Source organism: Lepisma saccharinum, chromosome 12, assembly GCF_977018435.1.
Source record: "Lepisma saccharinum chromosome 12, izLepSacc3.1, whole genome shotgun sequence".
Taxonomy (NCBI): Eukaryota; Metazoa; Arthropoda; class Insecta; order Zygentoma; family Lepismatidae; genus Lepisma; species Lepisma saccharinum.
In genome coordinates this window covers 64,836,222-64,863,585 of record NC_139240.1, presented here as the reverse complement: position 1 = coordinate 64,863,585, position 27,364 = coordinate 64,836,222, and the positions used below count along the sequence as shown (strand labels likewise).

The window sequence follows — 27,364 nt, the reverse complement described above, 5'->3', positions numbered from 1 at the left end:
TTTGCTCCTTTTGTAGAGCCTAATAAACACTATTCAATGATTACGAGTTTAATGTACTTACACCAAAAGTGATTCTGATATCTACAAATTCCTTGTGTACATTATTCTATATAGTGTTTCTTTAAAGTGATTTAAATCAAGAGTTTCTTTTATAAATCACCCAATTTAAATCTTTATCTAAATCAACCTTGTCGGAAACACTCCTTATCAGGGATTTGCTGCTATGAAATTTTAGCTGATGCCGATAAAGTAACAACATTGACATTCTATTGATGAGATACAAAAATTCAAATGGTTCATTGACCTCTTTAATAAATACATGATACCTGATGAACTAAGCTTTTGCGATGCAAAAGAAGCTGCAGTTGTAGACATTTGTTTTAAAGAAAAAGGACACAATATTGCACTAAATTATAAGATATTTATAAATACAGTAAAACCTCATTAATCCGGACAGGCAAAAAAAAAAAAAAACAGAATGCAAGGTTTCAAATGTGGCTAGAAGTCAACAAGAGAACTTCCCAAGAAAAGGTAGTCAACCACTGATGACATTCTGTTTCCCGCAGACTTTGTACTGTATAGTGTATTTAGGCCTATGCCCTTTAAATACACCATAATAAACGTGTTTTGTTGCTATAAACGGAGTTTTAATGCACTTTCTACTGTTCTTTTAGGTTACTTCAGTTAGTCTGGACTTTCGTTAAACCAGTCAACTTAACCTCCCCCCCCCCCCATAGTGCAGATTAATGAGGTTTTACTGATTAGATCAGTAAAATTATCGGTACACTCACAGATACACTGATATGCCTATATCACCTGATACCAATTAATCTGCCCCATCCCTACTTCTGTATCTCAAATTAACAGTGATTGCATTAACCATTCAAGTCCTGATTGGTCATGTGCCGACCAATGGAACAGAACCTTTTTTTCGTCACCTTGAAACCCTGTTCATTTTCTATGCTCATGACTTGAAATGCATGGAACTTGAAACCAAGAGTTGATATGCATCGACAGCGACGTGTTGCCAACCCTTGTCGAAAATAACTCATGCTCTTAGTTTCTTTTTCATTTTTCTTCTGATGGCAAAAGGCATTATGAACAAAATAAATATTGAATTATAATGTAGACATGTGGTTGCAAATGGGACATAGAATTTGTTCCTGTCCCATGTCTCAACAGGGAGGGGCTAATTTTGTTTCTTCTTTACAATTTTCACATTTGAAGCCACGAATAATAACAAATACATACAGATAGCAACACTTCATCTTTTCTATGTCAAAGTACATTTTATTTAGTCCCATAAGTTTTTATTTTGACTTCCAATTTCATGTATGTATATTTGAAATTAGTTTTTTTTAAAAAAAAAAATGTGCATGTTGCCAACCCTTGTCGAAAATAACCCATGCACTTTGTTTCTTTTTCATTTTTTCTTCGAATGGCAAAAGGCATTATGAACAAAATAAATATTGAATTATAATGTAGACATGTGGTTGCAAATAGGACATAGAATTTGTTCCTGTCCCATGTCTCAACAGGGAGGGGCAAAATTTTATCTTTTCCAATTTTCACATCTGAAGCCACGAATAATAAGAAATGCATACAGATGGGAACACTTCGTCTTTTCTATGGGAACACTTCGTCTTTTCTATGTCAAAGTACATTTTATTCTTAGTAAAATGTTTCTTGTTGCACTAAATTATCTGCCATACGAAGGAAGCTATAACGATTTGTGCTAAACCTTACAAAACTCTTTTGAATGGCTTAGGACAGAGGTAAAAACTGCATAAGCGCCATGGGACTTTAAAGGTTAAGATACAAAATTTGGGAGCAATTTTAACTATTAGCATTTAAGATATTGACTAAGATGAAGAAGTGAGGAATGCTAGTACGTAATGGTAAGTTAGTGACAAGTGCAAGTGTGATGGGGGGTTAAGTATACACCATTCGACTGGCCTTCACCTCATGATATTCAATTTCTGGCATATCTGTTGAGAAAACTATTTTACTACATGATATTAATGTAGATCTGCTGGTCCTACAAGTAATTCCATTTTACACATATGTGAGCTTTTGAGGCATGTAAAAATTCACATGTCATGTCATGACTATAACAATAGTTGAAAATGATCAAAAAGTTAAAATATGAACAGTACGTAATTCATATATGGCACTAGTAAGTAAATATTTAAAATTCTGTTCTAAATGCAGTAAATACACAATATTGTACATAAAAGATGGCACAAAATTAATATTTCCCTAAATCCCTAAACAGGACACTCCATTTTTTTACTATTTTGTAAAAAAAGAAGGAAGAAAAAACTTAAAACTACTCCCTAATAAGGGAAATCAGATGAACACTGGTTAACTTTGGACATCAGGTTATCTTTATTATGCGTTTTCCACATCTTGAAATATATTTTACGTCATGTAAAAGATCGAAATCGGCTAATTAAATTTTAAAAAGCGCAAAATTTATGAGGGTATACACTTGGTCACCAGCCCTGGAATCACATTTAAAAACAAGAAACAGACAAACAAATAGATATGAGTTCCTTGCTGAAAGAGAAATGCTACAACAGCTTGGATTATCCACAGACAGGAGCATATTGCAATCCCTCAGTTTTGCTTCATTGGGAACCATTAATCAATTACAAGATTTTCCCTGAGATTTGTATTTTTTTCAAATTCCCTGAGATTTCCAGGTTTTCCAGGTGTGTGGGAACCCTGAACACACAGCAGAATCCTGACAGCAGATAGATAAATGAAAAATGAATGACGAAGTGTCAGTCTCTGACTGGAATATACATGGAATATCTTTGGCAGAAGTAGTAAAAAGTGGGGCAAATACTCACCAGAGCAGCTACATGCTTCTTAATCCCATCCTTTTCAATAATAATCTTCCTTTTCTCAAGAGGTTCAATCTCTCCACACTTTAGAAAAATAAAATTAAATATGATTAGCTCACCTACTATCTCTAATATGCTTCTGTGTGCAACATAATATAACACACTCCACATGGAATAACTACATTTTTCAGGTTTCAGGAATGCTAAATTTCAAGAACAAATGTAAATTTTGGAATAAAGAAAAATTACATTAAAATATAAATCTTTACATTAATAATAGGCCAGTCACATTCCAAAATGTTAGCTTAATGACATCGCTTTCTATGGATTTAGATCAAATTAATGGCCAGGAGATGAATGACGACTACATGACAAACTGAAAACCAAACACAAAGTGTAACTAGAACATCAATTCATAACTTTCGATACACGACACACTCATCTTATATATGCCATATAAGATTTGGGCATGAGTTTACAACAGGGCATGAAATTTCAAGTTTGAAATCAGTCGCCGGACTAAAATCTTTGGTCGCCACTATTTTATATTGATAAATAATAAAAATATGAGCAATTATTAAAAAGTTAGGAATTAATGTTTGTGTAGCGCTGTCGTTCTGCACTGAAGTACCACTTATCAATCGCAGTTGCTGGGTCAAACTCTGACAGGGAGGATGGAGGGGGGGTCCGTTTACGGAAACTCTGAGCAAATCATCCAGTGCCTCAGTCTTCAGAGAGTTCCTGTAAGTAGTCTTGATCTGTTGTGACAGCTGAAACCTCCCTCACATGAGGCTGTGCTCACTGGTAGAACAGCACAATTTTCTCATTAAAAAGGCTCGGGTTCAAGTATATGTAGAGCTTCTTTATTTCTTCTATCCCAAACTGAAGAATATTTTCTTTGGGAGGCCAACCCAAGGTGTCGAAAACATGCAGAGATGCAATCGCATCTGTTGACATAGACGGCAATGTTTCTGTGATGTACAGTCACAGACACTGCTGGGTTGTAACAATTCCATTCAAAGTCAATTCATTCATTACAACCCAGAACTGTCCGTGACTATACACCTTCACATTGTTAATAATGATTCCTCTAACAGTCTGAAACTCTTGCACATCCTTGATCTTCCCTGAAATGGATACATGGTCCAAGAAATCTTGTTCGCTTGGTCCAACATTAGATTCCAGGTCAGCCAAAACTGAAATACAGTGTTCAATTCTTATATTGTAGTGCCACGCTTAAAGGGTTCTATTTCCCGTAGAAATCCAAAAGGAAGTACAGAAGCTTAACAAATTTAAAATGCTTCAAACGTTTCAGCAAATCCTTAGCTTTAGCACCATCATTGTCTTTTCTATGGGCCACAACAGCTTCCCATGATTGCAAGAGAGCTTTTATTGCACGTTCTTTGCTGGCTAACCACCTCATAGTGTGAATATCACTCAGTTTTAGAATTTCTTCTATAACTTGCCGTTTCTCTCAAGAGGTGAAGTCTTGAGGTGTGTTTGACACACATTTGAAACAACGAAATTTTAGTCGCCAGCCCAAAACTTTTGGTCGCCAATGGCGACCGGAAATTTCGCGCCCTGGTTTACAATACCGGACCACTCTCCTAATTCTATAAAATTTCGCCTACTTACTAATTTTGGTGTTCTGATGAGGTATCTGCAGTTCATATTCGGCGGTCACTTGTTAAAATTGTACATATATGCGTGGAACTTGTAAAATAACCTTGCAATTTACCACGGAGATTGCCCATACACAGCAATTCGGAACCATCTTTCTTTCGCAATTCCTTAATGGTCTTCCATTAAGCACAACCACCTTGCTGACATCAGACCAGGAATGCCTACGAGGTTAGGTTAGGTTCCATTAGCATAAATACAAAGAAAATGAATATTTTAGCTAAGAGAACTATACCTTGTCTTACCTGTTGATTTCTTTATGTTGGGAAAATGGCGTCTTCCGTGGAGCTATTGGTAGGGTTACGTTACGTTAAGAAAACAGTTTATTTCGTTGTTTTTTTTTATTTCCATACTTGACTGCCAAATATTACATGCAGATTCGTCATTAGGAGTTCACAATTAGTGAGTAGGCAAAATTATATAGATATTGGAGAGTGGGGTAACGGTTCCGATTGTTTTAGGATTTCTCTTAGCACAAAGACTAACTATCGTAGAATTCTGGAAATCATTGTCACACGAAAATTAAACCTCCCTTAAAGTAATGAGCGCTGTTTGGACTCGAAAAAGTTATTTATGTTGAAAAAAACAACTTGAAAATTACCTTACGCACTTCTCATGGACAAGAAATTCTCCGTCGACAAGCGACAGTAAATATCGTAGAAGCGTGGGAAGTAAATCGGAACCTTAGTAGAATGCATTTAGGGACTTTATTTTAATGCTAAGGGAACCTAACCACGATTTTTCAGATATGGAAAATGAAATACTGATATCGTACTACCGTACGTTGAATTAAAATTGTTCTACATTATCCTTCCCAATATTTCACTCCACTCTACGAAAACAACCTAAAATTACTTGGGTTCCATGGTCAATCAAGGGTACAATATAGAATTTTAGTAACAATAATAATGCCTAAAGTTAGGACAGGCACAGTGAATGCTTTCGTTTTTCAATTAAAGAATATCAAACTTACCTCGTTATTGGAAGAATGATGAGCCATAGTTACAAATGATAAAAGTTAACCAGTCATTTGCACAACGAAACAATACTCCTCAATTTATTTTGTGTCAATACCAAACCAAATATTCCAATTGCTTTGACATTACAAGCACACACACGCAGCGGGGAATGCCCTTCCATTCCCCGTTCCCTCTGAAATCGGCAAACGGAAGCTTCCAGTAACGCTCAACGTAGGAGCAAACGAAGACCACTGGAGGTACTTGCTACCTGGATGTTGTGCGGTAGCAATTGCTACTCCAAGCCGCAACGATTTCACCATTTCACGCACATTTCTTTTATACACGATAATTGAGATCAACATTTACATAATTGCAATTTGCAAGTACTGTACTTAACATTTTTAGTAGTTACTGATCCAGTGTGTGAAAAGCGTAGATCGTAAATTGTTTTATATGGTTGCCTCTCGCTACTAAACTCTGCATCCAGCAGATACCATAAAAACACGCCAAACTTCCAAACTTAGAAACTGCGCTTCAACGTTGGACGGTTCTGGAGGCGCCCAAAGAAAGTGACTGATTTTTTTCAATTACATTCAAAGAAAGACAAAGCATATGCTCTTGTTTAATTATTGCGATCTTTGTGAACGTGCGGGACAAATGTTTTACCAAGCGAAAAGGAGAATCTTTGTAGACGAGTTCGGTTGGCTTCCTTTGTTTACACAAACATGCTCGTTGTCAGTAGTCCGTGCCATGCTTGTTTAGGAAAGAAGAAAACGAAGATACTTAAAATGGCGTAACACATGTTACAAATGTTGTGGGAGTACCAAGAGATCCCAAAATCATGTACAATTTATTGAGACGTAATGCGTTACACTATTATAGAGATTTGAGAGTTCGCATTTGTATAGTGCCAACCTATACAACAGTATGTTTTCATTGCCGTCAAGGGGTTTGTGGCAATACAGTCTCAGGTATGTACTGTACGTACACTAGAAAAATAAAAAAAACATTTCAAATCATGACCCTGGAGCGTTATGTAGGCTTGTATTCCTCTATTATTATGTACAAACGTTCATTTCCGTATGTTAATCTGCCAAGGATGTTTGCACATGATGTTAACTCGAATCGAAGTTCACAATAGAGTTTCATTTAAGTTCTGAAACTTTCCCCTTGTACTTAAAGACGTGGGCTTCACAATTCACTTTCGTGGCGGAGTGGTTTCCACAGCACAATTCGCATGTTGGGCAGTTTTCTTGTTTTACCCCCTTCCACTGAAATCTTCCGCTGGCCGTCCCGTCTACCTTAATTTGGATCAGACAGACTGACATAGAAGAGTGTGTGCCCTTTTACAAGCGTTCCTTCAGTGTTCTTCTAATGGTTTTTAATTTGGTGTCGCCTGACAGACGAAAGGTTATTGTTTACGTACACCAAAACATCCACAACAATTTCGTAAGATTTGCTATCATCATGAATATGGAGATGCAAAAGACAAATGCAGATGCTCAACAACAACAAGGAAGATTTTTGCATTCTAACCCTCAAGCAATCTGAGAATGACCAGATTCTTCTGCTGCCCTTTCTTCTAAGCCATGTGTGGTGAACACCAGTCATAGTGTTGTTTTGAGTGCACACAAGATTTGTAGTAATGTAATTTTGCTATCCTGCCATGCTATTCATGTATTTTGGAAGTAAATACTAACTTTTGTAGTAAATAAAATAGTTTTTGCAAAATTAGGCTGCGTTTTAACCCATCCGCATACCATTTATATGCCAAATTTTTTGTTATGAAATACCATTTAAATTTGGCCATCTCCCATGATGGTTGCACAGCAAGACAAGATGTCAAATATTGTAAAAACTATCCAAGCAATTTATGCGAAAATTTTATATATTGAAGTGAAAGTACAGTAATAAGTATGAACATATGCAGTTTACTTGAAAAATAAATAGAAAAACACCTAATAGTTCAGTTTCATATGGACTCCTTAAATCATTCCGGCATGTGTAGTGCACTCCCAACGGCTGCTTGACTACTTCTTGTGTGTTGCACATACCTTACATTGTCTTGAGGGATTCTGCTTGATAGGATTTGGAGAGATTTGTTGGGGGAAATGTGCCCAATTGCCACACTGCAGTCGTGACGGTGAATCACTAGAAGGGCAGCCTCTCCGGGCATATGCAGGTAATACGAGTCCCTCCAGCATTTGCTCAATAACCAAAAGTCTGAGTTGATTGAACTTGAGTCCCTTATCAGATGACCTAATTTTCTTATACATTACATAGGCATTAAAACTTCTTGCATGTTTTCAGGTAGCGACGCATAATGGAAAACTATGCCAGTTGCTGATCCATTCCATCCACCCCACCCATCCCCTTGTTGTATTGGATCACTGCTTGAGGTTTCTGAATGGGTTCCCCTGTTTTTCTGTCTTTCTTTGCTGTGTTTGTCATGTGTATATTATCATGTATAGTTGACAACATTGAAACTGGCTTCCTATCCATCCACTTGATGGCTATGATGTTATGACTCAACATGGTTATGGCCTCACTTTTTTTCAGTTTCTTATTTTTTAAGTATTTTGGCATTTGTTTTCTGGTAAGATGGACAGTGCCCACAACATTTGTTTGGGACGAGTTCACAATACCGGACCACTCTCCAATTTCTATGAAATTTCGCCTACTCACTAATTGTGAACTCCTAATCACAAATCTGCATGTAATAATTGGCGGTCGAGTATGGAAATCGAGAAGAAAACGACACAAACTATGTTTTCGTAACGTAACATGACCCTACCATAAGAACAGTACTCCACGGAACACGCCATTTCCCCTGAATGGGTGTCATTTATCGCACAACACTTTAGCATAGTGTTCTGACATCATGGGAGAGAGCTTTTTCATGTTAGGCAAGACAGGGTGTAGTTTTCTTAGCCAAAATATTCATTTTTCTTTTTATTTATGCTAATGGAACCTAACCTAACCTTGTAGGCATTCCTCGTCTGACGTCAATATTCAAGGTAGCAAGATTGTTGTGCGTAAAGGAAGACCATTAACGAATTGCGAAAGAAAGATGGTTCCCAATTGCTGTGTATGGACAATGACCGTGGTAAATCGCAAGGTTATTTTACAAGTTCTACACCTAAATGTACAATTTTAACAAGTAACTGCCAAATATGAACTACAGATAAGTCATCAGGACACCGAAATTAGTAAGTAGGCGAAATTTTATAGAAATTGGAGAGTGGTCCGGTGTTGCAAACTCATGCCCATTTGTTTTTGCCTCTAATAGTTTAGTGCACAAGACAGGAGATGTATACTTATCAATGAACAATGTGTATCCATTATGAAGGAGAGGTTGCATTAGTTCATGTTCAGGTACACTTTCATTTGTAACTTTCTTGCCTGTGTATATTCTGAACTGGTGACAGTAGCCAGTGGAAGATTCACATAATTTGTAATATTTAACACCAAATCTAACCCTCTTGCTTGGATTAAATTGAATAAATGATAGTCTACCCCTACATTCCACAAGACTTTCATCAATGGCAATGTCCTGCTCTGGTGTGTAAATATCCTGAAACCTACTGTTTATGTATTCCAAGGGTTGCCTGATCTTTGCTAGTTTATCTTGTGTATTTACCGTGTCATTATTTACAAAATGTAAATACCTCATAATGCTCACAAATCTTTTGAGTGGCATCACAGTGGCAAAGAATGGAGTTTCTGTGAGTTTTCTAACACTCCAGTAACTTCGAAGGCTTTCCTTCTTCACTAGAGATTGAAGAACACACAAACAAATAAAGGCTTTTATTCCATCTGGTGTTGCTTCAAGTCATTTTGTTTCATTACTGCTAGAGTCTACATTACCATTACCATCACCTTCATTTGGCTTTTGGCATACATGTTGGTTTCATTGCAAATGGATTCCCAAAACTCGTCCCGAAGGAATTTTTTTTAGTACGTCACATGCCCTGGGATTATCCCCCAGTGAACGTAGAACAATGTTATTGAAACCAGGTTTACCTGAGATTACTATTTTCCTAGAAATTTCGTTTTGATCACACACATCTGTCCATTTCCATTCCTCAACCTTTCGTTTTTTTCCTGCCACAGCCACCTCTTCTTCACTTTCACGAACAGAAAATGAATCACTGTGTTCATCTCCACTTCCAAAATCCACATTTTCCTTTTCATCGCTATCGAAAAGCAACTTTTCAATCGCAGAATCTTCTACAACATTCTTACGTGACATGTTGGCAAGACGTAACAAATAAAGGTTTGTTTACATGAGAAATTACTGAACAAAACACGCTTGAAATGGTATGAAAAACTTAGCAGCACAAACATACAAGTCATTGATTCGTAATATCATACAACCTCTGCCATCTATTGGCAGAAGAAGAAACTACGTGATGAAAATCTGGAACCTGTCGATTCGACGACTAGGTATGCGGATGGGTTAATTCTGAAGAAATCAGTAGTCCAGCTGACGAATGGTGAGCTTTAACGTTTGGCACAGGACATGTTAGCTTTCTAGTGTTAATTGCACAGTGCAGATACGTGCGTAGTTAGGCAGGAAGGGTCCATGTTGAAATCTTACACCCTCGATTTTGCAGGTGAACTTCTCTTTTTTATAAAGATTATGTGTTGCTAATTGTGAACAATAAAATTCTGGAGCGCGGAAATAAGTATTTACGACTGTACAGCCGTTTGAAGTTCCGAGGTGGTTGCTGTGTTCCTACTGGCAAGAGCCCCCTGACCCCAATACTATTTTTCGCACTTACACATTTAGGTACCAAAGCAATAAGGCTGAAATTAAACCTCAAATGGTTACTTACCTCTTTAACCCAAGTGAAGGCTGAATTGTGGGTCAAAGTTAATTTGAAAGTCCAGAAGAGAAGTAAGTCGTTTGTCAAAAGTGTTTGTTGTCCTTTTCCACAGAATACTACCCTCCCCTTTCCGTACCATCATAATAAGTTGCAAATTATCCCATCCCACAAGTCATTCACAAAATACAACCCTTCCCTTTTCTGGCCCACAGTTGCAAAGAAAAATGTGCACGATGTTCCACAAGATAACGTATTTACACACGCTGAGGATACCGTTCAACAATATGTTGAATGATATTCCTCATCGTGCCTCGTCGTTGTTTTCCATGCCTGTCAAACCACATAAACTCATCCAGATACTCCTCCAAAAAATGCGACCACATTACACTCCTTTTCCGCCTGTGACATGAATCCGGTATGGAAGCCCTGAAAAGCCGTATAAGGAACTTCAATATAAAAAAGAAACATAAGTTTTGTAGCCGTAGATGTAAAAAATATATACCTTCCGCGCTATTTAGAAACACCCTTTGTTACTACAAACTTATTTATTTGATGAAAATATTTGAAATGTTTGCGAAATCGAGGGTGTAAGATTTCGGCATGGAGCCGACAGGAACAGCACACTCTTATTCTTAACTTGCAATAGGATGATCTGGCTGAGGCTAATCTGTCACATTTGGACATCCCTCATGCTTTTACCCATGTTGTTAACTGTAAAAACCTGCCATTTTATATTAGTAAGAAGTGTTTGTGTACACACTAAAATAGTGAAAGAACATGCTGGAAATTGCTATCAGCTCCAAACCTAACACTCGCCTCCCCGATGGCGCAGTGGTAGCATTGTCACCTTTTAATTAAGGGGTCCTGAATTCGATACCTGGTGGAGGCACATACTGGTTCAGATCCCACTTTAAACTGTAGGTCCAGTCCCGATTAGCCTTTCTGTGCATAAAGTGGACTTACATCATCAACAACAACAACATAAAATTATAGCTGCTGTTGTGGAATGTCATGTTGGGTGCTATATTCATTTGCATGAAGCCTTCGACTCGATGTGTTCTGCTTCATGGTAAGGTAAGACACTAAAGTAACAGTCGTACTTTACTTCACAATAACAAGTTTCTGCAAGCTACAAACAACTGAAAACGTTCATAAACAATTTAATCATTATAATCCATGCAAAATATTTTACTTTCTCGAGGGGGTACACAGCGTCAAGGGTACCCATTTCTCTATACAGCAGTGTGCAGTTACCCTGTGGTATGCTAGGTATTAAACTATCATGTGGTGTAAGTGGAATAAACTTCTTGTGTTTCACATTATTTATGGTACCAGTTAGATATAGTGAAAACACATTTAAGTCGTTTATTTCCGAATTATTTAGATTTGTACTTACCTTATATGCATAGCAGAACATTTTTCAACTTGGGATTATGTTTTTTTTCACTGAAAAAAGCATAATTTTTCACATTACAAGTATTTATTCGTCGTTGCTAATTCACTTTCGTTATGCACAATATGGCGGGCAAATCGTGACTCACGTCTATTGTCAGCTGATATGGAGTGTTTCCAAACTTATGAAACGAAAAATGCTGCACAAACTATTCACAAAAGGTTTTTAAGCGAAAATTGATCCACAAAACATTCACGGAAGGTTAGGTTAGGTTCAGTTAGGTTAGGCAAACAGAAAATTAAATTGAGAAAAAAAACCTGCTCACACGTCATCTGGTAAAACTACCGCCTGGTTGCTACACTGACAGGGGGTTACATATTCGACCGCACGGAACATTTGATTCACGTAGTCGACTGTAATGGTGGCACGAGCTATTGTGCAACGGAGATACATTAATGTCGAAAATGACATTATTTATCGGCCGAATAAGTTGCACGAATGGAAAAAACACTATTCCCAGCTTCCAAAAGTCCACAGGAGCTCAATTCCGTAAGTACTTTCCCGTCATTTCTCCTGTAAATTTGCAGAAATGTGTTTTCACTATATCTAACTGTTACCTTATTTGCCCATAGGCTGCCACTGTTAAAATTGTAGCCTTTATATCATATCAAAGGGCACCATTCACTTTTAAATATTCCTGTCTAAAATGAGTGGATAGCCTCCAGTCAATGGGTACTTTGGGATGGACCAAAAGCAGCCAGAGCATAATGCTGATCACACCATCTGCACTATGGCCAAGATCAAGTAAGAATGGTGTCCAACTTCCACACTCTTTATGGGCCTTCATGTCATGGTGCAATGCACCAAGGTAGCCTGACCATTTTATATTGACGGTCATGATTAGGATTTTCTAAAATCACTTATTGGCCAATTTGCATATTATTATAATACAATTGATATTTTTATTTTACTAGGACAACGCAATGGTTTAAATGTGATCCAGGCTAGGCTACAGTCTACTAACATACACACAGCTCTACTAAATGTAATAAAGAAGAAGAAAAAGTATAAAAAGTCAAAGAAGAAATATGCTGAACTTTTAGAAGGTATGTAAAAAATATGAATTATGATTTTGTCTAGTTTTTATTACAGGTTCATTGAATATGAAGAAAGGTCTGTATATCGCAAGCTTATTTGTTAGTGTGAAGCTATATGTAATTGACATTCATTTTACATTTCATAATTGCACTTGGACAAGAATTGGCAGCCAGTTTTTTATTGAATGCATTTATAAGAACCATTCAGCATAAACACCTCATCTACTCCCTGAAATTTTTGAAAGGAAAATAGAAGAAATACACATCGTTGCAACTCAGCTGTAATTAACAGCATATGAACCTGTTGGTATAATTCAACTCATGCTTCATCAACAGAAAGTACATACCTTAATGATGTGTAGAATATGTGCAACGGAAGCTCACACAGATACTGTTCTGATAATTCAATTGCTGATAAAAGAACACCGGGAATTCCTGTAATTCGGCATGAATTATTGGCTCCAGGAATTCTGTGTGAATTTTTCTCCGTAGATGTTAAAAATGCAATTTTTATTAATGCAAATCTCATTGAATTTATGAATGCCCTGAGGCAAGTTTTATTATTTTAGCTTTTATTTTTATTGAGGAAGGAAAAGAAAGCTGCGTGGAAAATAAAACATTATCTCTGAATCCGTTTACTTTGTTAATGTCTTTGGTAAAAATCTGATATTCCCCGGACATCTATAACTTCTTCGTTTTGTCAATTTTTGACATTTGTACCAGGTGGTTATAATTAAAGTGACGGTGTTCAGAGTGGTACAGCACGGGCTGTAATGAGAGTAGCAGTCTGAAACTTCGTAGATATGATAATGAAGCAATGCGCTCGCGAATTATGCAAAAAAAAAAAAATAGTTCCAATTCTCGCCACCACGGTAAAAAATGGCGCTGTAAGCAGTCAAAACGTGGAATTTTCCGTAACTCTGACGTCAAAGTCGGTGACATTGCCTAACCATTGTGTGAGCTCCCTGGTTGTTGTTGGTGACGCTTGTTGCTTTTTTTTCCTTTAGTGATGTGAATGTTCGCCGAACATTAAAAGTTTGATTTTTCCCGTGTAAAAAGCAATGGCTATTGCGAAGAAAGACCGTGCACTGCTAGTGAAGTTGTTTTACCAGAATGGGAGCAATAGTAACGCTGCACTGCGGAAATATCGCCAACAGAAAGGGCTGAGAAGAGGGCCCATGTCAATTAATGGACTGAAGAAGATGATGAAGAAATTCGAGGAAACAGGTGAATTGGGTGTTGTACCAGGGAGAGGAAGGCGGCCCATCCCCGTGGATGTTGTGGACGAAGTTGCTGTAGCTGTAGCTGACTGTGCAGCACATGCCTCAACTTCTGCAACCAGTGCTAGAGCTGTGGCACGTGAATTGTCACTCCCCTGGTCAACAGTTCGCAAGGTATTGCGGTGCATTTTACACTGGTATCCCTACAAGATTCAAATTGTGCACCAATTGAAACCCCAAGATATTCCACAACGCCGTGAGTTTGCCCATCGGTTTTTGGCACGCATGGAAGTGGATGACATGTGGCCGGGGAATATTCTGTGGACTGACGAGGCGCATTTTACTCTGGTCGGTACAGTGAATACTCAGAACTGTCGCATATGGGGTTCCACTCGTCCACATGTTGTGCAGGAACAACCATTGCACTCAGTTTACGTGACTGCTTGGTGTGGGTTCACTAGCTCCTTCATTCTTGGTCCGTTTTTCTTTGAGGAGATGACACCTCGAGGGCCTGTTAGGTGTACAGTGACATCTGCACGTTATAGGGACCTCCTTGTGCAACACGTGATTCCAGCTTTGCAAGAACGGAACTGTGAACACACCACCATTTTCATGCAAGATGAGGCAACACCACATGTTGCTCGCCACGTGAAAGATTTGCTGCGAGAAACCTTCACTAATGACCGCATCATCTCTAGGCAGTTTCCAGATGATTGGCCTTCCAGATCCCCCGACCTTAATCCATGTGACTTCTGGCTGTGGGGATATTTAAAAGATCGTGTCTATCAGGGACATGTCCGGTCTCTGCCTGATCTGAAGGCTAGCATACAACGACATGTCGCTCAGATTTCACCAGACATGCTGCGAGCAACCGTCGCCGTGTTACGAATGCAGCATGTTGCTGAATTGGGAGGCCATATTGAACAGTTCTTGTAACCATAGTTCCTAATAAACATGCCAGAACCATTGTTCTCATGTGTTTGATCTTTCCTGCCTTTTTCCTGTAACTATACCACGTTTTGACTGCTTACAGCGCCATTTTTTACCCTGGTGGCGAGAATTGGAACTATTTTTTTTTTTTTTTGCATAATTCGCGAGCGCATTGCTTCATTAGCATATCTACGAAGTTTCAGACTGCTACTCTCATTACAGCCCGTGCTGTACCACTCTGAACACCGTCACTTTAATTATAACCACCTTGTACTTACCTATCTGCTTCGCGGAACATTCTTTAACGTGTATTCACATTTTTTTGATCAAAGTAATTGCATTTTTTTTTAAAAAAGTGTTTTTTTAACTGAAGAACATACGTTTCCGCAAATAGTTTGTGGGGCTATGTGTCAATGGTTCATGGGGCTATGCGAGAATGGTGTGTGGGGCTACGCATATTTTTTTCGAAACCAATTTTTAACTATTGTAACCTATACGTGACCCTACCTAACCTAACCTTACCGGAAATGGTTCGTGTGGCTATGCGTCAATGGTTGAATTTCCGCTATGAAACATTCCCACATCACACAAAACACCTTCCAGATGTTAGACAATGCTACAGGGACTTATTACCGTAAGTAATTTCTTCTGTAAAAATGAAGAAATCTGTCCGGGGAATATCAGATTAGTACTGTGTCTTTTGCAGAACGATCTATCTGACAGAAGAAGATTATTGGAAGATAAGATGTCTTGAAGTTGATCAGTTAAATTTGAATTTGAAATTCTTATACAATTAACAATTTTTTGTAGATTAGTATACTCCATGCATAACATTTGTGACTTGTGTTTGTAGATGTATTTCGAGTCCGATTATGTGAAATGGCAAATTTACACTATGCACCTTATATTTTAAACATTAAGGCCATACCGTGTAATTGAATTGAATTAGAATAGTTGGATACATTGAAATCACACAGACCTTTTATGTTGTTACTACTATATATGTGCATGTGTGTGTTGGGGGGGGGGGGGGAGGCAGTAATACGTAAGGTTGAGATAGAGAAAACATCTCCTTGTACCCTTGAATTTTTAGAAAGTTTGCCGTGAAAACAAGGAATTATACTTGGATTTTATCACGATTCTAGAGTGGCCACCCCGAAATTGCACTTTTCGTAACTCCAAACAGTTCAAATTTACTGTAACAATCATTTCTACAATTCTGCAATACTTCGTATTCTTCTATGAAACTTTGAAAAATTCATTAAACATTTGGAACTGTTACCCAGTCTGGGTTGTAGGAATCTCATTGACTTTCCGTGATACCATTACAATCCTGAAGTGTCCATGACTGTGCATGTGTTCACTACAAAATTTAGTGTAGTAATGTTTCTCATACAGGGTGTTTTCTTTTTACAGTCACAGATAGTTCTACTAGTGAAACAAAAGCATCCGTTAGCAGATTGAAGGCTCAAGAATTAACATTACTAGTCAGCAAACCGGAAATCAACTTGGGAGAACTTTATTATCTCAAGCGAAATAAGACACCTGTATATAGTTTAATAGATAACAGTAGTTTACAATCAGAATCAATAAATACTGAAATAGTGCAACAAATAGTAGAAGAAAGTGATGTAGTCTTGGACCCTAGTGAGAAGGAATGTTTGAACTTTACTAATAGTGCTAGTCCTGTGGAAAAACTAGATTATTTAGATGCGGAGTTGGCATCTTCTAATGTTAATCATGAGCAGATTACTAATTCTGAAGAGGTTACTAATGAAGAATTAGATGCCATTGGTAATGAGAAACTGACCGAATTAGACGAGGTAGATGATGTTCTAGATCCACTGCATGATGAAATATTGCTGGAGGATGTCACGAAAGTGGTTGGTTTGGACGAAACGAAGATTTTGACCGAGGAGACTGACTTAGCAGTCGATTCATGTTTATTGAGTGCTCCATTGAATGCTTCGTTTGCAGAAGATGATCCCCAAGCAGATTTTGGAAGTCCTGATGATGCTGTTGTTGATGTGATCAGTAATGTGCAGAAAGTAAACAAAAGGTTTGTAGTTTTTACTCCTTTTCTACAGCCCTTTCCCAACTAAAAACTGTAGTTTAAGAATAAGGTAGTGCTTCCCCGATGGTGCAGTGGTAGTGTCGTCTCCTTGTAATCAAGGGGTCTTGGGTTCGATACGCGGTGGGGGCACAGTGGTCCGGATCATAGACGTCCACCGATTTTTTCCACTGAGGGACAAGCGAGGTATTTTTCCATGGGGCATATTACCACGATAATAGTGTTGCTCCCTCAAGAAACACATCTTTAATTTGAAATTATCGTATTCCTGCATCCCCATTTTAATAATTAATGTCAATTATTATGACTGAAATCAATTTATATGTGTGAAAATGTACTTCTAGGTTGACACTCGGTATCTAAGGTTTGATGTGGCCACCTTGTCCCCCTTCCAGATGTCCATGCCCCTATTATTATATTTTCACCTAGAAATTTAGGATAGAGGAATCTTGTCGCCTTTATTAAATGATATTATACTCTTAAAAGAAAATGAAGTATTTTCAAGCTCAAAGCAACTACGGGGGAAGGGGGTGCAATGGCGCAACTGCAGGACACATTGGCCCCCATCCTTGGATGGAAATCAATTTTAGGGGGGGCAAACATGGAAGTAAATTAAAGCAAGAGTAACGGGACAAAAGGATACTCGAGATGGAATTAGTTTTCAGGTCTTTCTTGCAGTATTTCTTCCACATGGCCAAGAGCACCTGCCGGGGGGGGGGGGGAGGGGGCACAGAGCTGCAATTGCTCCCTCGGTCTCAATTTTTATTCTGCTAAAAATACGTTTCGTAAAATTTTCTTGATCGCTTCGCTCGCAATATCTGCTTTTCTTGCAGTCTTGTCAAGTTCAGAGCAGTAGCTACGGCTAGGCGGATGGTGGCCCTGGATGCCAAACGATCTAAATGAAAAAAAAAAAAAAAAATTAAAGAAAATGCCATGGCGTTCGATGAAAATTTGGGTGCCATGTTAAATCAATATTGTTTTCATTTTGCAAAAGTTTGGATCTGAAAATTTTCTTGCTCGCAATTTGTTTTCTGTAATGCATTGTAAATTACCAGGGAGAGAAATTCTGCTGCTGCTAAACAGATTTCTCTTAAATGCATGAACAATTGTTTGGAGGAAAAGTAGCGCCCACATTTGAGAGACAATTTATATGATTTTTGCTGTTGGTTTGTTATGAGGCGGATGAATTGATCATGTATGTATGTATGTATGTGTATATACAGGGTGACTTGTAATTAGATGTATTCCCTGAAAGGGGTTAAAGTAGAGACAATTTGCAATAAATTTGACTATATGATACCCCGTCCGAAAATTAGAAGTTTTCGAGATAATTGAATTTCTAATGTTTTTTTTTTAAAATGACAATTTTTCACATAAAAATATGAATTGAGAAAAACTGCTCATTGTATGGCACATATTTTATAGTTTTCTGATAGTTAACAAATAAGTGGTTCGTTGAAAGAAAACTTTTTTCTCAAATAACAATGACATGTAAGTGACGGGTGGGTGTAAACTTACAAGTGGTGATAAAAAAAATGCACTCTTAGTTTACTAGGCAACGTATTAGTAATCAAAATGGTATGACACGATGTGTACAAATTACTTAAATTACTTCCTTGAGTCAAAAAAACAGTAGAAATTAGATTATCTCGAAAACTACTAATTTTTGGACGGGGTATTATATAGTCAAATTTATTGCAAATTGTCTCTACTTTAACCTCTTTCAGGGAATACATCTAATTACCAGTCACCCTGTATATACACATACATCAATGCAATAAAACTTAAACAGTGAAATAAAATTAGGTTCTTCTCTCCCGACTGAACTTTCATCAAGACTTTACCCCCCCCCCCTCCCCCGCCAATCAGAGGGTCTGCGCATGCCTATGGTTCGGATCACACTTGAAACTGTAGGCCCAGTCCCGATTACCCTTTCTGTGCATAAAGTGGACTTAAGACAACAATTCGAAGAATAGAGTAGACAATCAGCACCTTATCGGTATTGGCCGATAAAATTGATCATTTTTACTTATCTGATGTTACAGTATTTATTACACCTAATCCTAAGCCAACACCACTTTTAGTCTAATTGATTGCCACCGACACTGATGCTTGAAGCCAGCCTCTGTGCTGGAGTGGTTAGCCCAGCATGCTACAATGCCAGGGATCCCTGGTTCGAATCCCAGGCCTGGACATGGTTGTTCTTTGTGAGTTTCCCTCATCATATCATCACTCATCCTCATCTTTGCAATTCGCCAAAGTGGCAGAAAAGCGAAGTAAAATAAATCAAACCTATGCTTTAAAGTTGTTAAAAAAGTATTAATTAATATTAGTGGTTCTGTTATATTATAAGTAGGGCCGGAACTTTATGTTATAACATATATTTTATTTGGCATCAGATCGGATACTGGGGTGAGATCTTTACATATCTGATGAAAATCAGCCAAAACAGACAAACTTGACAAAGCATATTTTGACATATTTCACCAATTTCGCATTTTTACAACATATTTCTTCAATTTTGTTGTAATAAAGACATGTTTCTGTATAATTTCGTAATTCTCTCGCACATAATCTGTTATTTCATAATTTTTTTTCTTCGTAGCTTTAGCACAACGGATAGTTCATATTGTCAATGGCAGGATGTGGAAATTACGGAGGAAGAAAGGTGCCGTCTTTTCTTAGTACAGAACAATATGATACCCCACTTTTTTTTATCTCGTCGACAATTGATAGCCATGCAAACATTATTGAGCCAAAATGTTCTCTCTCATTGTTGCACGGGATATAAAGAAGTTCCGTTCTGATTTATTTGCCTTTTTCGCTTTTCACAAAAATCAGTCAAAAGTAAAAATAACATTCGGTACATTACAGCCCCTACTCTATGCTATCGGTTATGGGAGAAATTCGAGATTACTGTTGTGCATATTTTTAGCTTTACTGGGAATATTTCTGCATTCTTCTGACATATTTGTAATTTTTCATGACATATTTTCCAATTTGTATGACATAATTACATAGATATTTTACAGTTTTATAGGACATAAAGTCTCGGGCCCTAATTATAAGCATCAATTTACCATTGTGATGATACAAAATATTCAAGAATTATTACAAAATATTAAAGTACCTGTTACGTAATCAGAAAATACAGTTTATCACACAATGTGGTGCAAAATAAATTGAAACTAATTTTGCATAATTTCCAGGAAAATGAGGCTTTGTGAAAATCTCACATTTGCATTTTTGTGAACCACACGAGAAACCAAAATGCCAGAGATAGTATTGGCCATTATCAGTAAATAAAATCCAGCCGATAGTTTCCAATACATCAGCATTTGTTATTTGCTAAGCCCTAGTTTTTATGATTATGAAAGTTTAATTAATATACACTTATTTTAGTAAAATAAATTTATAATATGAAACTTCATTATTAAAGACAACACCTGCCAAAATAATAATTAAGGAGGTGAATGAATTATTTGTGCTCTGTATGAAATGCTTGAAATTCTTGTTAACATGGTTTGGAAATTATTGCAAGGACCAAGAAAGTTATTTTCTAAGTTCAAAAAGGAAATGTGCATTTTTGTATGTGCTAGAAGTGAGAATCTAAATGTCCGTTGTGTGTGGAAGTGTGGGCTTTACTTGTAGAGGAACTTTGAACTGAAAAGGTTAGTCTGACAGATAAGTACAAGACCCGGTAGTGTCATCTATTAAAAGGAACAAATATTAATATTTTCTCCCCAATTCAGGTACTTAGTAAAGAGCACGTACACTTGATTTAGTATAGTATTTATTCTCATTTATTTTTGTTACCTTGTTATTGGCAACAATAACTGTTTGCTGAATTAATTTATTTATCATTCCTTACAGCATGTGGCAATTATAATTTATTTCTTGAACTCATACGGGGTGACTCTTACGTAAGCCAACCTCACTTCCACTTAGTACATCCTGTACGGTGCTTTGCAGGCTAGCGAGGCTCTGGCATCTGTACCCATGGCCAGTATAATCCTCGATGGGACTTGTGTACTGTCCATATATGTTTGTGAATGCCCCCCCATCTGTTTTATATGGAAAATTCTGGACAAACCCCTGATGAGGTGCTAACTATTTGGCTATGCAGGAGAAAGGCACTGTGAAACAATAAGATTTTATTTTTCTTTAATATACATGTTTTTTAAATGTAGTGGTGTCTTTAGATGAATTAATCTGGATATTTGATCTTCCATTGGGAAACTATCTTTTCAACTGTGATGAAAATCTTGTGTAGTTTACTATAATTGTAAATAGTATTTGTAATGTGCATTCTGTTCTATTTATTACACCCATACAAGTTATTATAATTATTATTTTACAGTAAGAAAGAAACTGCAGCATCCAAATTGAAACCAAAGTTTAAAACTGGTTACCAGAAGACCAAGAGCGACCAAATGGCGAAAGTTAAGCTAACCGAGCTGGAGCAAGCAGGAAAAGAAGCCTGCCTGCTATCGAATTTGCAGTCCTACATAGATGTTAGTGTAAGTACATTTGCAGAATGGATTAGGGAACTTTAAAACCAATTGCAAAACTAAAACAGTTTTCCTTTTATAAAGTTATGTTCATTCTGGTGGTCTCTGCCACCCTCTTCTCTTGAACTTGTACAGTCACGGACGCTGCTGGGTTGTAATGATTCCATTGAAAGCCAATGCATTCATTACAACCCAGAACTGTCCGTGACTGTACCATAAGGTTTTGTTGTGTGTTGTTTTGTGGGTTGTTGCTAGATGCATTGTTGTTACCTGTTCATCAGTAGGGAAAGGATTTCTAGTTCCATACATGTCTTTTTGTCCTAGCCATATTCTATATAGGCTGTTCCGAAAGGTACAAAGAGCAGACTTAAAGTATGGTCTTGACAGAAGTGATGTCACCTAGTGTAGTTCGAAAGCGCCAAGTTCACTAGGTATCGGGACCACAGAGCAGAGCATGCCAAATTGCAGGCTTGGTCACGTGACAAGTGCAGTTGTTCATTTGTTTGAAACGTTTATCCTGGTACTTTCTCCCTGCCCGCTCAGACAAAAATTCGTGGTTTGGCCTCTGATTGTAAATAGAAACTTAGCACCTTAAATTAAATATTTTCATTATATTACGTATACCGTTTAATTGTATTATAATTTTTGGATGTTGGAATCACATAGACCCTTTATATTATGAAGATATTTGTGTGTGGATGTTGAGAGGCGGTAATACGTAAGGTTGAAATAGAGAATACATCTGCTGGAATTTTTGGAAAGTTCACCTTGAAACCCGGGAATTACACTTGAATTTTATCATGGTCCTAGAGTAGCCACCCTGTGTACGTTTTGAATAATAAACATTAGTCTTGAGCAGTAAGCAGAGTAAAGATGCTTTTCAGATAAAATCAGGTTTTAAAATGGTAAAAATGTTCAACTAAAAAGAACTACCTTAGTTTTTGTATGTGTTCACCTTTGATCTTTTACATTGTCATGTAACATATTAGTTATCAAATTAATCAACCTAGAGCATAACACTACATGAAATAATACTTAGATTATGGAGCTTAATAAGTCTTTTTTATTTTCTCTTTACAGGTTTTTTGTGGTTTTATGAATAAAGCTTTTTCTAGTTTTCATTTTTATCGCAATAGAATTAGGCATGATAAGCATGCTCCTAAACTAAAAGATGTGACGGTGCACAATCTCCTACTGCAAGGATATGCTTCCAAGGTAAGTTAACTACAATTATCTTGAAGCATAAGTATATACAGGTTGCAGCAGCATTCATAGTGTAATTTGAGTAGGAAATGATGATGCTGACAATACTGTAGAGGAATTGCCATTTACAGTAGACTGTGCTTCAGTTGTTTGTTGTTACTCCATGTAGTTTGGGTGCCAACATGGAACAGTAGAATACAAGAATGTGCAGGGATTTATTGCGACAGCCTATCAATGGAAAGTCATTATGACATCCCATGGCCAGGTCAGTTTCCGGATTTTTCTTCTTCGGACTGCTACTTATAGTGTTTTCTGAAGCAAGAAGTATTCCAAACATGTTCTGTCATGATCCCAGAACTTCAGGATCACATCAGAGATGTCGTTACCAGTGTCCTGACAAACATGTTAGCACGAATAATGGACAGCGTCCAATGCCGCTTGGAAGCAAGTGTGGTAGGTGTACTCCTTTGCCAGGTGTCGTATTAAAGCATTAACCCTTAAACAACGGAGCATGTTGGCTCTTGAACCCGCGAACTACGGACATGTTTTCAGCACGAAATTTAAACCTGGAACTAAGAATGCCAGAGTTATAAATTATACATTGTTCAATCCCTGAAGATGAGAGTGACGTTAGCTCTTGAAAGCTCGGAAGCCTATCCGGAAATCACCTGGTCGATATTCAGAGAAAATTTCTTCAATGTACATTGTTTTGTTCAGTACACATTGGGCTATAAGCCTGCAGTAGAAAAAACAATGGAGGTCAATGAACCATTCGGAGTTATGTACAGTATTGGTAGAATATTGATTATTGGTATCGGTAATTTTTTTTTATCAGTACTTTATCGGTATTGGCCAAAATTTCATATCGGTTCATCCCTAATGTTTTCAATTAAGAAACAATTGTGGTCAAAGACATTATTATTAATGAAAATTTTTTTCAAGTCTCATTCCTATCTTGCAGGGAAATCTGAACAAAGTTCGAGAGCTGTTTCAGATTATCCATGATGATAAGTTAGTGCCTACTATCCAGTCATACACTGCTTACCTTGAGTGCCTAGGGAGGCTTCCAGAGACACCAATGAACAGGAGCCACCTGGAGAAGGTTGCCGAAGAAATGAAGCAAAGGGTGAGTTGTTATTTTTGTTCCTGTTGAATGCATCGGGCACTGTGCGAATTAAGCTTTTTGCTTTGGGGGGGGCGACCCTGTGGCCGAGCGGTTAGCACATCGCACTGCGACGCCAAGGGTCCCGGGTTCGAATCCCGGTCGGGCTTGGTTGTTTGTTAATGTCCATTCATCAATTTCATCATTTCATCACTCATCCCCATCTTCGCAAATTAGCCAAGAGGCACAAAACTCGAAGTAAAATAAAACTAAATCAATCAATCAATGCTTTGGGGGGGAGGGGGTGCCCATTCAATGGCATATTTGTGATTGCATTTTAGGAGGTCCTTTTGGGGGGTTTAAATTTGTATGTGTTACCAGTAGGGGTGTGCGGTACAATTTTTGGGGTCGGGACGGGAAATTTTTTAAATCCCAACATTTGGGACGGGAAAAATTTGCCATTTACACTAAGGAAATTTTCGGGATAGGAATTGTACAAAATTTCCTGATGCTCTGGAAATCTCGAATTCTACATGTTATCTTCATCTTAAGTGATGCATTTCTGGAATAAAAACTAACAATTTTCGATAAATATGTAAAATATGTCACTGGTAAAATTATACCATAGTAACGTATTAAGTAAATACCTTTTAGCCGGTATTAGTTAGCCCTCGAGAATTTAACTCTGAAATCTGTAGCATCCCCCCCCCCAATTTATTTCAGGCTGTCGCTGTCACTGGACTTCAGCTACAGGATGCGCGTAGGTTCGAATCACCTGGGGTGGGGGGAATGTAACAACTTTTCTCCTGAGATTTCAGCCTGTGTATGGGACTGGTGGCCACACACCAACGTGAGGAAATGGAGGAGCTACGAGTGAGTATCGTAACCTGGTCATGGAAACCTACAAAAGGGGGGGGGGGAGTTGTCGTGCTGACCACACGTCAACCCCTTAACTGGTTGGATGATTACCCCCCTCAGTAGGTGGGAGTGAGGCCGACAGTCGGTAGGTAGGCCTGGTCCGTCACGGGTTAAAGCAAGCACTTTATCCATACAGACAGAAAGTTCAAGGAAAACAATATTGTACAAGCTCCATTATATCCGGCAGTGGAACTTGACGATGCATTGGTAAATTTTTACTGTGTTTGATCTTTCCAGGGTTTCACATTCAACGATGTCTTTATGAAGTGCAAGTTTGTCTCAGACCAAAGGGCAATCATACTACAGACCCTGAGGAGGCTGCAGCCAGATTTTGCTCCTGAAGTTCTGCCTGTAGACACCGACTACTCCTGCAGACTGCTACAGAGACTGAATGGCGAGGTATGATAATGCCTTTTCAACATATTTGGCTCCTACCATTCTGTTTGGAGTTATCATTACTAGGTGCCTTGAGAAAGAAGAACCTGTTATATTAGCGTAACTTGTGATCACTTTGACTACTACTGATAATACTTGAATGTTGTGGATATTGAATCATAATTAGGACTTGGAAGTTGATGCTAAGTCATCTTTTTTTCTGAGCCTTGTTAACAATGATAAGATATCAGTCCATTTCCCTTCAGTTAGAACCAGAGAATGTAATTTTTTTTGCAGTTTTTTACATTTTTCGACCTATTTTAGCTTTTTTGCCATTTTTATTGCATTTTTCTTTATTTTTAGACTTTTTCTCATCTGTCGTTGTTTCACGAATTTTAAATGCATTTACATATTTAAATTTCCTGACATGGTCCTTGTAGCAAGTTTGCCATTAAATGAAAATACTGTCAATGCAAGAGTACAATATTATTTTAATTGAAATATTTGCCATTTATTTTTCCTGTAGCCAACTTCTACTTTAAGGTACCCTTGGTGGCCTCTATTATCGCTTTAATCTGTGGTTTTAAAGTAAAATTAGGGCCTCCCCGATGGAGCAGTGGTGGCATCATTGCCTTGTAATCAAGGGGTCTCGGGTTCAATACCAGGTGGAGACACAGTGGTTCGGATTCCACTTTAAACTGTAGGTCCAGTCCCGATTAGCCTTACTGTGCATAAAGTGGACTTAAAACACCAACTCAATCAATCATAATGTAAAATTAGTAACAATATTTAAAAAATATATAATCTTATGTGCACAAAACACTGGTCGACTACTGTATCGTGGAAGGTCCACTCTGACAGATGAATGACTTGTACAGAGAAATCTTGTGATGTATTTTATGAAACCTTGAAGTAAATATGAAAAAACTATTTTAGCACTTAATTTCTTTTATACCTTTTATTGAATTATTCAACTACTATCTTGTAATTTATGAAGAAGTAAAGCTTTTATTTTCAGAGCGAAAATAATTTTTAGGTCATTTTTGAAGAATTTTAAGGTCATTCCATACGTCATTTTTTGGGACTTTTTTTTAGGTCATCAGCTTCCGATCTAATGATGAATAGAGCTCGGAAGTTGATGAAAAATATTTTTTTCGGGGCCTGATAGTAGTCCTTTTTCCTTCAATTAGGGTCAGAAAACATTGCTTTTATTTTGAATTTTAACATTTTTTGGACTTTTTTGGCTTTTAGGTAATTTTCAGTATTGTTTGCCATTTTATTTAACTTTTTAACATTTTTGAGTTTCTTCTTCTTTTTTTCCTGTTCCATGAATTTTAAATACACATGTCATGGGTTTGACTTCTGGAGTGAGCTCCAGAATGTTGGTGTTGGCTTCAGTTCCAAACTCAGACCTGCTGTCTGGAAAAGACATAACAGTAATGATGGAATTAAGTATGCTGGCCATACAACATGCAACTAAAAAATTGTCAAAAGTGCTGTCGCACTACTAAGTTTAGTGTGGTTGCTTTTTTTTTTATTTTTATCTTGTTTGCTTCACAGAAGCGAGATATGAAATCGCCATTGGAAGATTTGAGTTCCAACGAGGTAAAGCAGCTTATGAAGAGGCAACTGCAGACAGAAATTCAGGACTATGTGAGAGTAAAGTCTATTGAAAACAGATCTACCCCAAGCCCAGCTGTTCTCTACTATGTAAGTAACTCTGTTTTACAATTGCTAGTACAATTGGTAACTTGCTTGCTTCCTGCAGAGGTCGTTATGATTGGGTTCTCATGCATACGTGAGCTTGCTCATATATGCAGTGTGGTGCATATTGTACAGTCACGGACACTTCTGCATTGTAATGATTTAATTGAAAGTCAATTGTATTGTTACAACCCAGAATTGTCCGTGACTGTACATACGATTGTTAGTGGTAACCCTGTTCGTGGATGTTCTCGGGGCTTTTCCTTGGGAGGGATAAGCAAGGTATTTTTTCCATGAAGGGGCGACACAAACAAGGCATATTTGCCACCCTTATAGTGTTGACCCCTCTAAATACACACCTTCAGTTTGAAATTATCATGTGTGGTGTAAGGGGTGACTTTCGATGTAGTACACCCAATTGTCAACCTCACTTCCACATAGTATGCCCTGGACTGCATTTTGCAGACGAATGAGGCTCTGGTGACTGGCCCTATGGTCAGTATAAGTTTGTGTGTTGCCATGT

General features: G+C 37.7%; 2 protein-coding genes across 2 annotated transcripts in view; one reads left to right on the top strand and one right to left on the bottom strand.

The window, feature by feature from the left end:
• LOC145996171 (activating signal cointegrator 1 complex subunit 2) overlaps window positions 1-5,692 on the bottom strand; it is a 59,862-nt gene extending 54,170 nt beyond the window's left edge. The window contains exons 1-2 of the mRNA XM_083132522.1: window positions 5,503-5,692; window positions 2,856-2,933 (exon numbers count right to left, since the gene is read on the bottom strand). Coding sequence (XP_082988648.1) covers window positions 2,856-2,933; window positions 5,503-5,529 — 105 coding nt within the window. The 5' untranslated portion in view covers window positions 5,530-5,692. The remainder of the gene's footprint in view (window positions 1-2,855; window positions 2,934-5,502) is intronic.
• A 554-nt stretch (window positions 5,693-6,246) lies between these two features.
• Window positions 6,247-27,364, top strand: part of PolrMT (mitochondrial RNA polymerase) — a 105,908-nt gene continuing 84,790 nt past the window's right edge. Inside the window, exons 1-8 of the mRNA XM_083132521.1 lie at window positions 6,247-6,459; window positions 12,685-12,816; window positions 16,374-17,016; window positions 21,389-21,548; window positions 22,620-22,754; window positions 23,704-23,868; window positions 25,000-25,161; window positions 26,698-26,847. Coding sequence (XP_082988647.1) covers window positions 6,330-6,459; window positions 12,685-12,816; window positions 16,374-17,016; window positions 21,389-21,548; window positions 22,620-22,754; window positions 23,704-23,868; window positions 25,000-25,161; window positions 26,698-26,847 — 1,677 coding nt within the window. The 5' untranslated portion in view covers window positions 6,247-6,329. The remainder of the gene's footprint in view (window positions 6,460-12,684; window positions 12,817-16,373; window positions 17,017-21,388; window positions 21,549-22,619; window positions 22,755-23,703; window positions 23,869-24,999; window positions 25,162-26,697; window positions 26,848-27,364) is intronic.